Source organism: Athene cunicularia (assembly GCF_003259725.1).
Source record: "Athene cunicularia isolate RWA chromosome 24 unlocalized genomic scaffold, athCun1 chr24_part1, whole genome shotgun sequence".
Lineage (NCBI taxonomy): Eukaryota > Metazoa > Chordata > Aves > Strigiformes > Strigidae > Athene > Athene cunicularia.
This window is the reverse complement of record NW_020799132.1, coordinates 5,690,683-5,706,533: the sequence shown is the minus strand read 5'-3', so window position 1 is coordinate 5,706,533 and position 15,851 is coordinate 5,690,683. Positions and strand designations below refer to the sequence as shown.

Sequence of the window (15,851 nt, the reverse complement as noted above, 5' to 3'; positions counted from 1 at the left end):
AGGACATCTTCGAACTGAATGGTGTGATCCTTGCAAGGCTGTTACCTTTGCTCCCCATCTGAGCAACAGAATTACAGACCTTATGCTCTCAAGACAGCACTTGACTGTGTGAAACAGCAGCAACTGGCTTGCATCTGATGGTCTGGTGACACGTAGGTGGTTGAGTTTTATTAGGCAAATCCATGAATGAAAAGTCTATAAATTGACACAAGAAGGGGTAGCCAAGGATGCACTCTGTATAAGAACTAATACAACAACACTGGCTGCTGGGGTTTGAGGGTAGGGACGAGCACAAGCGCTGCAGGACACAGCCAGCCCGGTGTATCCTGGCTGCTAGATGGATCCGACCCACCCCTGAATTCCTCAACGGCTGTGCACCTTGTCTCGGGGTACGTGTCTGGAGAGTGGTTCCTTCACTCTGCCTCTGATCTACAGTGCTAAGACTTCAATTTCTTCTCTTTTTCATGGATAAGGAACACCAGTGTCCTTCACTTATGTATTTCTGCTGAAAAAAGAGCATGCATTGACAATACAAAGCACAGTAAGAGCCAGATGCCTTCTAATTCATACTGGACTTTTTCATGTAACATAGGACTTAAGAACACTGTTGCATTATCTCAGCAATCTGCTCTTATCTTTAGAAATCCAATTATATTCTATTGTTGGACAAAATAATAACCTGTGCAGGGAGACCAGCATTATTTGTTAGGGTACATAAATTATTATGGTAACCTCTTTTTGTTGCCATTATGCTATTTACACTTATTGTCTTTCAAATGATTTAAAACTATTTCTTAAGAACCCAAGAATTAACAGCATCCGTGAAAAGCATTTCAAAGAAAAAGTTCAGGATTTAGATAGGATACTGGATGCTTGGTCCATTGGGCTTCCTCAATTTTTAATTATTGGACTGTCAGTTCAGTTGTCCCACTTTTTGGAGTGTTAGAATGGCCAGGATTCAATTAAACACAAAACAATCACTATTCTCTCATTCTCTCTCTTTCCCCCTCCACCTTGTTTCTACTTTCTAAGTGCTAATCTACCATAATAATTCTGGATCAAAGGTCATAGTTTTTAACCTAAGACCACTATTAAGATTTCTCATTCCAGAGAAACAGATTTTAAGAACCTTACTGATGTTTAAGGGAAAAATGTGAAAAAAAAAAAAAAAAAAAAAAAAAAAAAAAAAAAGATGCCAGCCACAGAATTCTAGAACGACTGAAATTGGACTCATTACCAGAGGACTGAGATTATATAATGGAGTGATCTTCTTAACATTTGCCTGAATCTGCACGTTAAAAAAAAATGCAATCATTTGCAGCATTGTGCTCAGTTGAATAAACTCTGTGTTTGTGCAATCTGCAAATATTGGCTCTCAACATTTGCGGTATTTTGTTTCTCAATCTCATTACCCCCTTTAGAATAATCTTGAATTTAGAAGGTATAATTTTTTGAACATACATCATTTAAATGGAATCTGTTTTCCCGTTAAAAATGGAAACAGACTGAGATTTCAAACCTGTTTGCAATTTGAGAAATGGAAGTTCCCTGCCAGAGCCACTGCAACTTCTGCTGTGCATCTAGCAATATGAGGTAGTCTCTAATTTGTACCTCCAAAAATCCTTTAAAAGGGATACTAGCTTCAGCGCTATAATTAATCCATTTTTCTAAAATTACCAACAGAATTGAATCTGCCTGGCTTCACGGAGCCACATGGATCTTTTGTTATAATAGTAACATGAGCAAAGGAGATAATCGGAAGAGAGGTACTGATAAAGGAAAGGTATGAGTGTGTTAGAAACAAACCTGACCCACTTCATGAACTGAATGCTGATCAGCCAGTTCTGACGTCAATGCATATTTTACTGTCCACCAGCAAGACAAACCAGCATTACAACCTGCTTCAAAATAACAGTCTCTCCTACCTCATCGGGTTCAAACACAGCAGCTTTACCATCGAGATGGCAGGATTTCTGCAGATGTCTATAAGGCATCTTAATCTGGCAGTTTTGTGGGACTGGAAGCACACAGAGAGGTCACTATTCCATCCTCAGTTCAAAGCTGTCTTTAATTTTCACAAATGCGCAGATGTTTCACTGGACAGACAACGAGCAAGTTTTATTTGATGACAGCATAGCCTAGCAGTGATCAGTAACTGAAATCCAGTCCCTATGATCCCTTCAAAAAACCAGCAAAAATAAAGGGTACATGAACAATCCAGCTATCTACAGGCAGTAACTTTGAGAAGAACATGCAGATTTACACCTTGCTAGTCCTAAACCCGAATTTGATGTCAAACCCGATGGAGACTGCCCAGTTTGGCATTCTTCAGCCACAACCTTCTCGGTGGATGTTTTTATCTGATTAATACCTTCCTTAATGTTACTTACACTAAAATGCAGGTTTGAGGCTTTTGCTCCCAACCACCTAGTATCTTCCAGAAAATAATCTATCAAAGCTCTCATCTCAGGATCTTTGCACATCCTCTGTTTCTTGTCCAGTTACTAAGACTAAAAAGAGAGACCCTTTGAATTCCCTCCTCTTCCTTTTACAGCAATATTAACACAAAACTATTACATTTCCCTCCAGCCTCCTTGTTTAAGCATAAAGGGTGGCAGTCTCATAAACTCACAGTTTTGGGAACAATTATTTTTGAATCTTTCTTCTCCTGGTAGCTGAAATACAGAGGTAAATTTATGCACATTTCTATGTCTGACTAAAGAAATCACAGACTGGTTTGGGTTGGAAGGGACCTTAAAGACCATCCAGTCCCACCCCCTCTGCCACGGGCAGGGACGTTCCACTAGCCCAGGTTGCCCAAAGCCCCGTCCAACCTGGCCTTGAACCCTTCACCTTAGTAATTCTAACTATCAGAGTGGGCATCCTGCCTGCCCTTTGTTCTTCCGCAGTTTGGTAAATGAACCATGAAGAATATGAACCACTGGAAGAGACCTTTCTCAGGGATTTGCACAGCACCAGCTAACTCCAAAATCACAAATAAACCATTTGTGGAATTCATCGCCTGTCTCCTTTACAGAGAAAAACAGAACAGCTGACTCAGCACAAATCTCTACAAAGTCATAACTTCCCTTCAGCTACTTTATCACCGAGGGTGGACACAGAAATTGCCATCAATCTGATAAGGCTTGACAAAGATACATGAAAGAATTAGATCATATGAATCACTGCAAGTTAATGTGATCATTTACATACAGACCATCTGTAATTAGCTTTTCTGTAATACAGAGGTAGAGCACAAGAGCAACTAAGAGAAGGAAAGAGACAGCAGCAGCTGATGGAATCTAGTAACTACCATTTATCAGTGCTTTTATTGGACTCCCTGGAGAACCTACGCATTGAAATTCCCCGTGACAGAAGAGTTCATGTCTCTAACCTTTCTTTGGTTAACAGGTCTCCTGAGATGCCTTTGAAGTAGTGTTTTTGTGAGCCTGTGTCATGCTTGCGCTGCAGTGTTCAGGGAGGCAGGGAACTTGCATCCCTGCAGTGCTAAGGACATCCATGAAAGGAATACCTCCGAATCCAGCCCCGCTCCAGCGAGCTGAGGCCCCTGAGGAGTTCTGAAAATCTATGCCAGGCTGAATGTGACAAACCACAGCGCAGAACACTGATGTGGAAGAAGAGAAATTAGAAGGCACAGAATGTGGTAGTAAAAATAGGGGGAAGAGCAGCAGATCAGAAGGCAAGGAAAGAAAGCACAGATGAACAATAGCACCCAAAAATCCCTTATATTTAGTTCAGTTCCTTATAGTAAGGGGGGTGCATGTGACTTGCAGCAGTATTTACTGAAGCCATCCTGGTAAATACCACTGTCTGTCAGTCATAAATCTCCAGGTGCTGTCACTGTCAGTAGCTGCTAGAAATAAATGTAAGTTTGAAATCAGAAATGAGAAAAGTAAAAACACTCTACAAATGGTAGTGCTGATGAACCAGCTTGATTAAAGCTCAACAAAGTACCAAACCCCCATCACTGTCAAATTCACAGCCTTACTACCAACAGCTATGAGCAGTGCGGGCGGCCCTATTAGTTTTCATAATTTTGAGACACCACCACCAACTCAATCTCAATGCGATCAGTTGTTTTACTTGGGCCACTTCATCACAGAGTCCAGCCATCATCTCCATCCCAAACTGTTCCTTTAGCTTTCTTCAGGTATCAAATGCCCAGAACCGCATCTTCCTGCTGCAACAGCTGCAAAACCCTTTTACTTCATCTGATGGTAGATGTAAATATTTTTGCAGTTTAACATTAATACAAAAGCCCACAATAGAGTATAGAAAAATTAAAAGATAACCATAAACAGTTTAATATCAACTGAAATGAAAAAGAGGCTAGTGCAAAGACTCTGCTATTAATATAAAGCCTTAAATAACAATTTTTACAGCTTTTATGAACCTACTGTAAAATTCCCACTCTGAGATGCTAGAGCCATGAAATACAGAGAACAGGCCAAAGAGCAGATCAATAGGCTACCCTCTCTAGCTTTAGACAATGTTTTCCACACTTCCGGAAAAAAACAAAACAAAACAAACCAAAAACACCCTTTTGCTGAGATTTGATAACAAACAGTAGCTTAATATTCTATGAAAATCACAGTTCTGGAACTCACAGAGCTGTATTTTCCTTTTCCTCAGTTTTAATTTAGCTGTTACTTAACCTTTCTGTAAACTCTTAAAAGATGTGAAAAAGATGCTAGAGAAGGAAGGGTGGTGGTAAAGGAATGAAGAAACGGATGTTTTAAATGTAGAGACAAAACCAAAGGTCAATACAAAAGCAACAAAATCCAGGATCTGGGAAAGCTACTCCCTTAATAGATACATTGATAAGAAATCCTGAGTCCATCAGTAAAACCCCATTTTGTAGGCAAAGGTAACCTCTGTTGAGTTTGTTTGGTCTTAATACCATTGACTCTGGCTTCCTTTTCTCTAAAGAAGATAAAATCATTGCTCAAGAAAGAGTTTTCATCTCAAAGGTGAGTGCTCATTTTAAAAGACTGTGTAGCTTTCCTGTTCTGATCAAGTTGACTTGAAAGGACTGAACAGATTTTTCCTGAGGGTGAAGTAAATCCCCAGAATTAATTGCCTAGTCTTCCCAGTGTTTGCTGTAGTACTGCAGAGCGCGGGGTGAATCTCTGTGACACAGATGCTAACCAGTTAAACGGGTGTTATCTTTTCCATTAAAATCTTTAAGGACATTGTCTTCATACTTCGTAGACAAAAAGGAACTCATCTTTTAGAGAGCTGCTGGCACATTTAACACTTTTCTACGATTTTATACTTAGAGAAAGCATTAGAGATCAAGATATATTTGCAGTTCATCCATTTCAGAAACGCCAAAGAGGAAATTCAAGGGTAAAGTAATCCCGTAGTGATCTACAACTCAGAAATGTTTTATCACTTCACCTTTCCCAGCCCGACTGGCTATCTAGTCACACTTCCTTCTCGGAGCTAGCAAGCTTACTCCTATACAAGCTGGCTCCTTACAGTGGTTTGCCTTCCCTTCCTGCTCTCCCATATTACAATGACTTAAGTTCAACAGTCCTCCAAATCAAGATGTTATCTAGCTTTCCCATTTCAAGTGACACTGGGCTAAAGTCAGTACGGAAGGATTTGTGGAATTGTAATGAGTTGACAACCGCCAAAATGCTTTCCACTGCTAGCAACATCTGCTGTGTCTAAATTTATAATTAAAATGAAATCATGCATGCAAAAAGAAAAAAAAAAAATCAATAAGCTTCCATTTTGAGTTTTTCTAATGTTGAAAGAAGTTATTTGATTAACTCTGTTTTAACCTGAACATCTGGCAGCATTATAGACATGTTATGACACCCACAAAAGATGACTGTAACTCTAAAAATTATTTCCTCTTTCCTGAAAGTATAATAGAAATAATCTAGGAATTATTTTTGCTACATGTACTGTGATATCCACACTGCAAAAATATTACATGTATTATCACTCTGATTTTCTGTACCCTAAGCACAGCAGGGTATCTCGGGCAGCAGCAACTGAATTACTGGAAGTGCCTTCCTAAGAATAAGGTGTTTGTTACTGAGTAACATCTACATTATGAGTACCTGCTATTTTAATGTTCATGTTGCTGTCAAGCAAAAGATTTTCAGCCTTCAGGTCACGGTGAACAATCTTTCGACCATGGCAATACTCCACTGCTGAGAGGATCTGCCAGAATTTGCGCCTGGCCTCAGACTCGCTCAGACGGCCGTGGCTGGCGAGGTAATCTGTCAACACAAAGCAGGTTTAAATGGATTAGACAGCAAGCAACAATTCTGAAACGAAGCAATTTCTCTCAAATAATTAGCATAGATAACTCAAAAATTCAGTCAATCCCAGTTTCTCCAAAAAAAAAAAAAAAAAAAAAAAAAAAAAAAGGCTTAGGCTGGAAGGGACCTTAAAGATCATCTACTTGCAACTCCCCTGCCGTGGGTCAGGACGCCTTCCACTAGACCAGGCTGCCCAAAGCCCCGTCCAACCTGTCCTTGAACCCTTCCAGGGAGGGGGCAGCCACAGCTTCTCTGGGCAGCCTGTGCCAGGGCCGCACCCCCCACACAGGGAGGGATTTCTTCCTTACACCTCACCTAAATCTGCTCTCTGTCAGTTCAAAACCGTTACCCCTTGTCCTATCCCTACACCCCCGGATAAAGAGTCCCTCCCCAGCTTTCCTGTAGGCCCCCTTCATGCACTGAAGGCAGCTCTAAGGTCTTCGCAGAGTCTTCTCCAGACTGAGCCAGCCCAACCCTCCCAGCCCGTCCTCGTACGGAAGGTGCTCCAGCCCCCTGATCATCTTCGTGGCCACCTCCGGACTCACTCAAGCAGGTCCATGTCTTTCTCATGTTGGGGGTCCCAGCCCAGCACACGGGGCCTTTCTGGGCTGTGAGTGCACGGTGCTGGCTCACAGACACTTTTCCACCCACTAACACCCCCAAGTCCTTCGCCTTGGGACTGGTCCCCATCCACTCCTCACCCAGCCTGTGTCTGTGCTGGGGATGGCCTCACCATCATTAGGTACTTTAACATTAGGTACTTTAAGCTTCAGCCTGTTACCAGTCATACTTCTCCCTCTGAAACCTAAACGGAGGTTGTGTGATGCCTAAAAGTATTTTCTTCCCTGGAAGTAAACAAGTACCCGTACGGTATCCATCCCGACCTCTCTCTTGTCTTCGTTGCATTGCAAGCAGAGAGAACATTTTGTTTTCATATTTGATTATGTTGTTAAAACTAAGGTTAGTCCAGAAACAAATGATAGCTCTCAAACTGAAGACTTCATTTATCCTCAGGAACGAAACCAAGTGAAGCAGCAGCTGTGTAAGTCTTGACAGAAACAGTTTCTAGGGCCAATTCTATTCTTTCTCTCACAAGGCGTAACATCGAAGAATCAACTGTTAGGTTTCAGGATTGCCTTCAGCATCCTACTGATAGCGCAGTTAACGGCCAGGGTGCAGCAAACACATACAGACACTGTACCCAGTGGTCCCAGGCGAGAGCTGAACATACACACACACGCAGCAATCTCCAACCACTTGCTGCATCACAACTAATAGTGTAGGTAAATAAAAAGCAGTGAGCAAGAACTAAACTGATGGAGCTGCCACCAGCCCCTCCTAATTATCATTTATAGAGAAATTCCCATGAACAGGAATCATCTACAGACCAGCTGACACAAACATTTCTGTCCGAATTCAGTTAACAGGTTAAACCAGCTGTTGCTGCACGTGGAAAAGTGAGCATGATGCAATGGAGGTTTTGAGTCTACTCCTTTTATTTAAAACAATCTCTGACAAAATACAGAAGTAAAACGAGTAATCGTATCTTCTAAGCTAGTCATGTAATCTCAGTGACCCAAAAAAGATCATCTTGTCCAACACAATACCTGGCTTTGTTAGGTTGTGGGTTTTTTTTAAATTAAATATCATTTAGGAGCTTTATAGGTGCTTGCAACATTTTAATTTAAGTTCTTCTGTTTTCTTTATGATAAGCAGAGAAGGCCCGAGCAGCGCACATTAAGCACACTCTAAAACCTGAAAATACATTTCCAGTAAAACTTCACCAACAGTGCACTTCTGCTTACTACAGATAAGGACAAAGAAATACGTTGTTCAGAAGGAGGGAGCACAGACCCACCCGCAAACCATGAAGATTTTTGCAAATATTCAGAAAAACATGAAAAAGAAATTATTTGTTGTTGGATCACATAAAACGGACAACTTCACTGACCTTGTGTTCTTACACATCATGGGTTCTCTGCTGCCACTTGGGTCACTAGACTGCACTGCCAGTTAGGTGCTCCAAGCAGTGTCATATTGGTTATCAAAGTGACTTTTGAAGTTGGTTCTTCACGCATACAGTTTAAATAAATAAATGCAATCATTAAACCACCACCTGCTTAATATGCTCAGCGCAACAGGCTTGCTTCAAAAAGATGTTTTATAGGGGGATCACTTCGGAAAAATTTCTATACCCCCATTACTGAGGTAACAGCTCTGCTTTACTTGTAGTAGGATCGGGAGGATTGCATGTGCTGCTGCTACCACCTTCCAAGCACGTTCTGCAAGCACAGAAGTGCCTGCTCCTGAACCATCTCAAGTGGCAGACCAGAGACCTCAGCTGCACTATACTCACTGCAGCATCCTTCGGAAATCGTTTTTAAGCAAAGCACATTAGATCTGATCTTTGAAAACTGCAGATCTGAAAACTCTCCTCGGAGCTTCTAACCTACCTAAATCTTAATACAGTTTCAACTGGTTTAACTTTGCAAAGCACAAGAGCAAACAAAAGCCTGGCAGTAAGAGGAGATCATAATATTTACACACAAAATATCATTCAGTCACAAAGCGACAGTCAAATCATATGATAACAAGGTGAAGTCAGGTATCAAAGGAACAAACTGAATTACACTGAATGTAAACCAGCCCTTTACACTGTTTATCTCTCATTTGTTAACAATGCAGCAAACAAATTAATGAATCCAGGCTGTCATTTGCTTCTATGGCTGTAGCCTGTCAGGACTTTTATAGATTCCAAACCATCCTGGCCTTAAGCATTCCACAAAGTCTAGTAGATGGCATCGAATAGGTGAGTTGTTCTGAAACACACTGATTTCTCTGCTGTAAAAGCAGAACATACCACAGTCTAAGTAGGTGATGGTATGTGCAAGGATGCCGTTTGTGCATTAACTAGCTTGCAAACAGGAGAGGATGGAACATAGAAACCACTTTTAAGACAGCTGAAACTTGCTTGAGACATTCTGCCACAACAGCCAGAATTTGGACGCTGTTTGAGGATGTGTGTATGTACCTCTGGAGCCAAGAATCATGACTTTAATTTTTACTGCAGATACCTAGAGCAAAGCACCCTGTTGTACTTTCCAAAGACCGAAATAGCAAAGCTACCTGTGCTTTCATACACGTATCCTCTGACAGATCTTACCCTCACGTCATACCCTCTGGCTACCATTTCTGTGGTAGGGTTTTTTCATTTTTCTATAATAAAATAGAAACCAGAAGCTATCTTAGATTCATCTGGATTCACAGCAGAAAGCAGGAGGACTTCTGTCACAAGGCAGCTTCCCGTCCAGTCTTTTCAGTAGCCCAAAGTACATTTGTTTACTGGACAATTGAAAGATTAAGATGGTATTCGCTTCAAAACGTATGACTCAGACACATTGTCCCACAAACCCAGTGGTCAATGCTTTTCATTTAAAGTATGGACCTTCATTTAGGCGGCTTGTGTCAGCACTGGCGTGGCCACAGGGACAGGGAAGGGATCTGAGCCCTGGGCTCGGCACTGGGGAGGCCGCCCCTCGCTGAGGGGGTTCAGTTTTGGGCCCCTCACCCCAAAAAGGCCATTGAGTGACTCGAGCGTGGCCAGAGAAGGGCAACGGAGCTGGGGCAGGGTCTGGAGCACAGGTCTGCTGGGGAGCGGCTGGGGGAACTGGGGGGGTTCAGTCTGGAGAAGAGGAGGCTGAGGGGAGACCTCCTGGCCCTCGGCAACTCCCTGCCAGGAGGGGGCAGAGAGGGGGGATGAGTCTCTGGAGCCAAGGCCCCAGCGCCAGGCCCCGAGGGAATGGCCTCAAGCTGCCCAGGGCAGGGTCAGGCTGGCTCTGAGGAAGGATTTCTGTGCAGAAGGGGCTGTTGGGCGTTGGAATGGGCTGCCCAGGGCAGGGGGGAGTCCCCGGGATCCCTGGGGGGGTTGAAGAGTCGGGCTGAGCCAGCGCTGAGGGATCTGGGGGAGTTGGGAACGGTCAGGGGGAGGGTTATGGTTGGGCTGGAGGAGCTGCAGGGGCTTTTCCAACCCAGACGATTCTGTGATGCTGTGACTAGGTATCATACATATTTAATATGAGTATTTTAGCATCTAGCTGCTGTTTTGAGTAAGAGATTTTTTTTCAAATATTTCCCAGTCTCTCTGCAAATTCAGTGCTCTGCTACTCCAAAATCAGACTGAGATCTACTTCCCAGGGATGTCTGATTTTGTGTGTGTAGAAGATGAGACCCACCAGACTGCCTGGGCTGATCTATTTTCTCACACAACCACCAGGCACAAGAGCCTCTTGCAAAAACAAGCCCCAAGACACCCTTTGGGACAAGAGAGGAAGAACATGAACAGGACTAACTGAAAGAGCTTATTTTGCATTTCTGTGCATTACTATAATTCCACAAAAGTATTTTTTAAAATGAGGTGGTGGCTGCCCTGGCTGGCATCTGGCAAGAAATAAACATTTTGCTTCCACTGTGACCACTTTTGAAAAATCTCAGAATAATCTTACAGTTTTTCACAATAAAGCTGAGATCCTGTGTAAGAAGAGGAGTATTAGTATAATAATATAGCCTGACAGCATCCTATTATTTCTTCTAAGTTCCCTAAAAGGCAGCAAGGTCCTTACAAGCTACTGTCCAACTGCAAAACAGACTGAAAGTTGTAAGGAACACCTAAACGATCAGGAAAGTCAACTATGAGGTGCAAGATAACAAGAATGAGTATGTAAATGCAGTTAAGCTTCCCGGGCACCGTGTCTTGTGGTCGAAATGTTTGCCTCAACTATTCCTTAGTCTTTATCTCCTTTTTTATTTCTTGCATGAAGGAGAAAAATTACCTGAAAAGTACATACATAGGTAGAGTCACCTCGTCATGTGTCAAATACTGTACTGGAGCTCTGGATGAAGAAGTTGTGGTATTGTCACTTGTTTGGTAGTTTCATGCTAAAACCCAGTGAGAGGCCACATGAGGCAGCTGAAGAACGAGACCAAAACAGCTGCTCCTAAACTTCAGCATATTCCTTCAGTTACAATTGTTAAGCTAGACGTAAATCACACAAGCTGTTCGTTTGGTCCCGTTTACTGCTTTTAAAATGCAAGTGTAGCATGACAGATAGCAAGCGGGAGGGAGTAGAAATAACCATGACTGAAAGCTTGGATATTTCCCTTCTCCTTGCTGAACAATTACATTGTTTTTAGGCTTAATATTCAGCTTCCCCCTCTGCAGTCTGGATTCTGATTAGAAGCTAGAGAATGAGCCCTTCCCAACAGGTTCACCATAGTTAGTTTAGCTAACAGATAATCTGCCCCTCATCCGTTTTAGATACTTCAGGTGAGAGATGCTGAGGAAGGTTACAAGGTGGTGGTTGTAACAACACTTTTAAATACATAGTGGAAACAGTTAATTGAAAACTTTGTAGATCTGTAAAGTATTAAGCACAACCAAAACCTTTTTAATTACAAGTATTTTATTGTCTAAAGACATTTTTCAAAAACAAATCTAAAACGTAGCAACATTTGAAGTCTCTAGGCTAAACCCATTATTTACTGCAATAACATTACCTGGCAAAAGGCAAGTTCAAAACTGCTGTCAAATATAGAGAATTTAACTGAAGCAACACTGAAGACAAGAGTTAAAAATAATCTTGTCAAGAACTACAAGTCAGCACTATGAAATGATGGTTTATCGAAGCTGAAAAGACTCAGGGAGGCTTAATGTGAGGCCACTCGCAGTGAACTTCAAAGCCTGACATGGTATTAAGAGAACATTTATCAGCTACCATCTACTGACAGCGATCTTGAAGAACGTGTATGTTAAGTACCTTATTCAAGAGGAAGATAGAAAAGGGACTTCTATAAACTCTCACAAATTTTGTACATCACCGAGTCGCAAAGTTACTCAGAAGAGTAAAGGCTAACTTCAACCTAGGGAGTCTCATCTCTCTCAGCTCCTCCTGTTTTCAGAGTAGAAAAAGAGGGTCCTCCGGAGGGTGAGTCAAAGCTCTGAACCAGCCCGAGAAGCCTCTCACTTCTCTGATTACAGAGGGAACATACAGGAAGGTCAGCCCCAACAGACTGAAGTCTGTCATTCCCGTTATACTTCTCCAACCTCATTAGCTTTTGAGTAAAAAAACTTAAGTAAACTGCTCTTGCCACAAACCCAGAACAAGTTTTGTTTGGATTTTGGTTGTTTTGTTGTTTTTAAGCTCCCCTTCAAGCACAATCAAAGGTTAGTCAAAGAACAAATCGAAGCACAATACTGAAATGCTCTCAGGAGTCTGATTAACTACAGAATAGCAGGTTGCACAGGTTTCTAATTATCTTGCTTTACAAGAGAAAACAAAGTGAAATCCCCCCAAAAGCAGAATCACGCATGGCAAAGCGTTAAAAACTTTGAACACACTTAGGTACAGGACTCCAGAAGAGCATCCCATTACTTCTGCTGTTTGAAAACTGTTATAAATGGGAGACTTTATTTCACATATTGTTAGACTTGACATGGCAAATGCAGTACACTCAAAGGATCAGGACAGGAGGAGGAAAAGCTCATCATCCAAGTCATCTTTCCTCTTTTTTAAATACTACCCTTCTCCAGTTACACCAAAGTTGCTCTGGACACAGTTTCCTGCTTATGACACAAGCAGTCCAATACTAAACGTTTAAAAGGGGAAAAACAACCCCAAACCAACCAACCAAAAACCACTCGGACAAGAAGGGACTTTGAACATTTGAGTTCTGTTTCCATGAAATCCATCCCTTCACCACCCAGTGTAAAAAATGAAGATCAGCCAGGCTCCACCTCTTCTGCACTCCAATCACCGGGCTCCCTACATGCTGAACTCTGTTCCATTGCCCCCTGAGGTCATTCTGCCTGATGTTGACTGATAGTATCAGAGAAACTTTCTCAGCAACTCCAATTTTGTTATTGAAACTAAAATGCATGTGAAAAACTTTAATTACCTGGGTATCAAGCATAAAACTCATTAAATTAGCTTTTATTATGGAAAATTTGTTACTTTAACACCTCAGTCCAATTCCTAAACAAAACAACAATACCTAATACATATGAAATACTCCAGCTAAAAAGATTTTCTTTACCTTTGAGAATATTTCTGCTCCTCTGCTATTTTTCTGCTCCTTTCATCTGTTACTCTACCAGGACATGCTAGAGTCATTCATAGAAAATAAACCCAGTGTCCTGGGTACCATTCAAAGTTGTCATTAAGTATTGCTAGAGAGTGACCATCTGCTCTTCACCTAGCACTTATGTGTTGCAGTGAACTGCCTATCTGAGAGCCTGCAGAAAAGCCAAGAGACTTTAACATGGTTTGGCTGTTACCTCATTTCTGCTTCCCCCTACAAAAACGTAAGTATATCCAACAGCAGAATAGCCCATCCCTAATTACAAAAGTCACTCTCAGGAATCATCCCAATGACTCAGAAAAAAAATTTAAAATAAAACCTGTACAGAAATATTAAGTCTCTAATAATGAACCCAGAAAGATTCCTTGATTATTTTAATGAGAAAATAAAGTCTAAGAATTAGCTAAACTGTATCTGAAAGAGACATTAAAAGATTTGCAAACAGAGAAAGTCTCAGAGCCCAGAAGGCTTTGCTTCTTCAGAATGAACTAAGAGTTCAAGTCAAAGTTTTACAGGAAATTATACACATTAAAGCCAAAACAAATAAGAAGGCAAAAAAGAGTCACTATCCAAGTTACTTGTAGAATCTTTAGCCACACTGGGTAAAGTTTTATATTTTTTGCCATCTCTTAATTTGTTTTTCCCTATGACCATCTCACTTTCTCACAAAGTAGCAGCAAAAAAACCCCAAACCCTTCTGGTCATGTAAATGCAACTTAATAGTTACAGAATTTTGACTAAGTACTCAGAATGTTTCATATATGAAACCTTAAAACTACACAAAATACACAAACTTAACTTGAAGCAAGTATAATTTTTAGATAATTTCTGGCTCATCACTGATGCAAGTCTGCATAGAAATCTTGCAAGATAAACAACCTCCCATGTTGTAGATCCCAAAGCATGTAATAAGATGAATGGAAAGATTTTAGAAAAGGGGGAAAAAAAAAAGTTTTAGGCCGGCCTGCAACTCATGGCCGGGCTTCAAGATTAGCACTGGTTTGAGAAGAGCAGTTTAGAAGGTGAGAAAAGTCAGAATCCCCTTTCTTCTTACTCAGTGTTTCCAGATGGTGATCACAGCATAAAGCCAATTATGCTGTTCCTTGAGAGAAAAACACAACACAAAACCCAAACGAAAGTACCCAAAGCCTGAGAAATGCACAAGATTTTCAGAGGTTCCCAGACTCCAAAGCACATCGATGCTAGCACGCTGTGCACAGAAATGCTGGTACCATTCTTGGTATTTTATCATCTCAGTCTTACGGTCTTGCTGTCCTGCAGGTCGTCAGCCATTTCAAACAAGGTTATGAACAGCAAGCTCATCTTTGGTCAGAAGAATACAGCCTTACCCCAATTTTTTTGTCACATGTGCGGGAGCTGAAAAAAGCATTTTTACTTTGATGACTAATGCACATTTTAAAGTTAAAGGCACTAACGCAGGTCCAAGTGAAACGGATTTAACTACTTCGTCACATTTTATATGTTTCTTCTTTTGGCCTAAAAAGGAGCACTGCTAAATATAGCTAGTTCTGGGAAAAAAATTCAGCCTGTCCCTCCTTGAGAGGACTTCATTGCTACGCTAGCCTCAATAGCCGAGGAAAATCTCAAGCAGTAACTTGGGACATGTACACACAGTACAATCACAGAAGACAAAATGCCCTAGGGATAACGGGTAACAGCACAGCAGATGCCATAAACCTGACTTTTTACAGTTATGAAAGTTATTTAAGCTACACTGAAGGACAGCTCAAAGGCTACAGACTGCCTGCCATAACCAGGTCTCTCACAGACACAGGGTTTTCTTTTTACTGTGGCCATCACCACAGTCAAGAAGGGAGAGAGCATGCAGAAATCACCTTCAATACTAGAACACAAGCCTCAGGAGTGTAGGATCCCTTTTACTATTCACCCCATAGCCCTCGGGAAGAATACAGGCTGATGCACAGGCTTTTCACGTATTCCCTTCTATGTCATCAGCATCAGAAGGTTTTAAAATTTAGTAAGCTTCCTCAAATCTTCTGGTCCTTCAAAATACTTAAGGATTCTCTACTGTTCTGCACTTTGAGCAACCATGTACACTAGAAGAGAACTGAGCAAGTGTGAAGTCTTACCTATTAAGAACATTTATATACTACAATTGCCCTGCACTAAGGAGCAACTTTTTCCAAAGAAATAGAACAATCTCTCTATTGTCGTCAAAGCTGAACATTACAACACAAGAGTTCCATCATGAAGTATTACAACTAAAAAAAAAAAAGTATTGCAACCAAGTTTAATACTGAAGTCCTGCTTGAGTGACGAGTTTTAGCTGAAGAAGAACAAGAACTAATGTGAATTTGACCACGCAGGTCATCACACACAACCTAAAATTTTTATGAGTGTTATTCCACGTCACCCTGACACACAACCCCCCCCCCC

General features: G+C 41.4%; 2 protein-coding genes across 2 annotated transcripts in view; one reads left to right on the top strand and one right to left on the bottom strand.

The window, feature by feature from the left end:
- ALG9 (ALG9, alpha-1,2-mannosyltransferase) overlaps positions 1 to 5,767 on the top strand; it is a 96,263-nt gene extending 90,496 nt beyond the window's left edge. The window contains exon 16 of the mRNA XM_026863784.1: positions 5,303 to 5,767. Coding sequence (XP_026719585.1) covers positions 5,303 to 5,374 — 72 coding nt within the window. The 3' untranslated portion in view covers positions 5,375 to 5,767. The remainder of the gene's footprint in view (positions 1 to 5,302) is intronic.
- Positions 1 to 15,851, bottom strand: part of SIK2 (salt inducible kinase 2) — a 48,887-nt gene that overhangs the window by 28,435 nt on the left and 4,601 nt on the right. Inside the window, exon 3 of the mRNA XM_026863783.1 lies at positions 6,096 to 6,257. Within this exon, the coding sequence (XP_026719584.1) occupies positions 6,096 to 6,257 (162 nt within the window). The remainder of the gene's footprint in view (positions 1 to 6,095; positions 6,258 to 15,851) is intronic.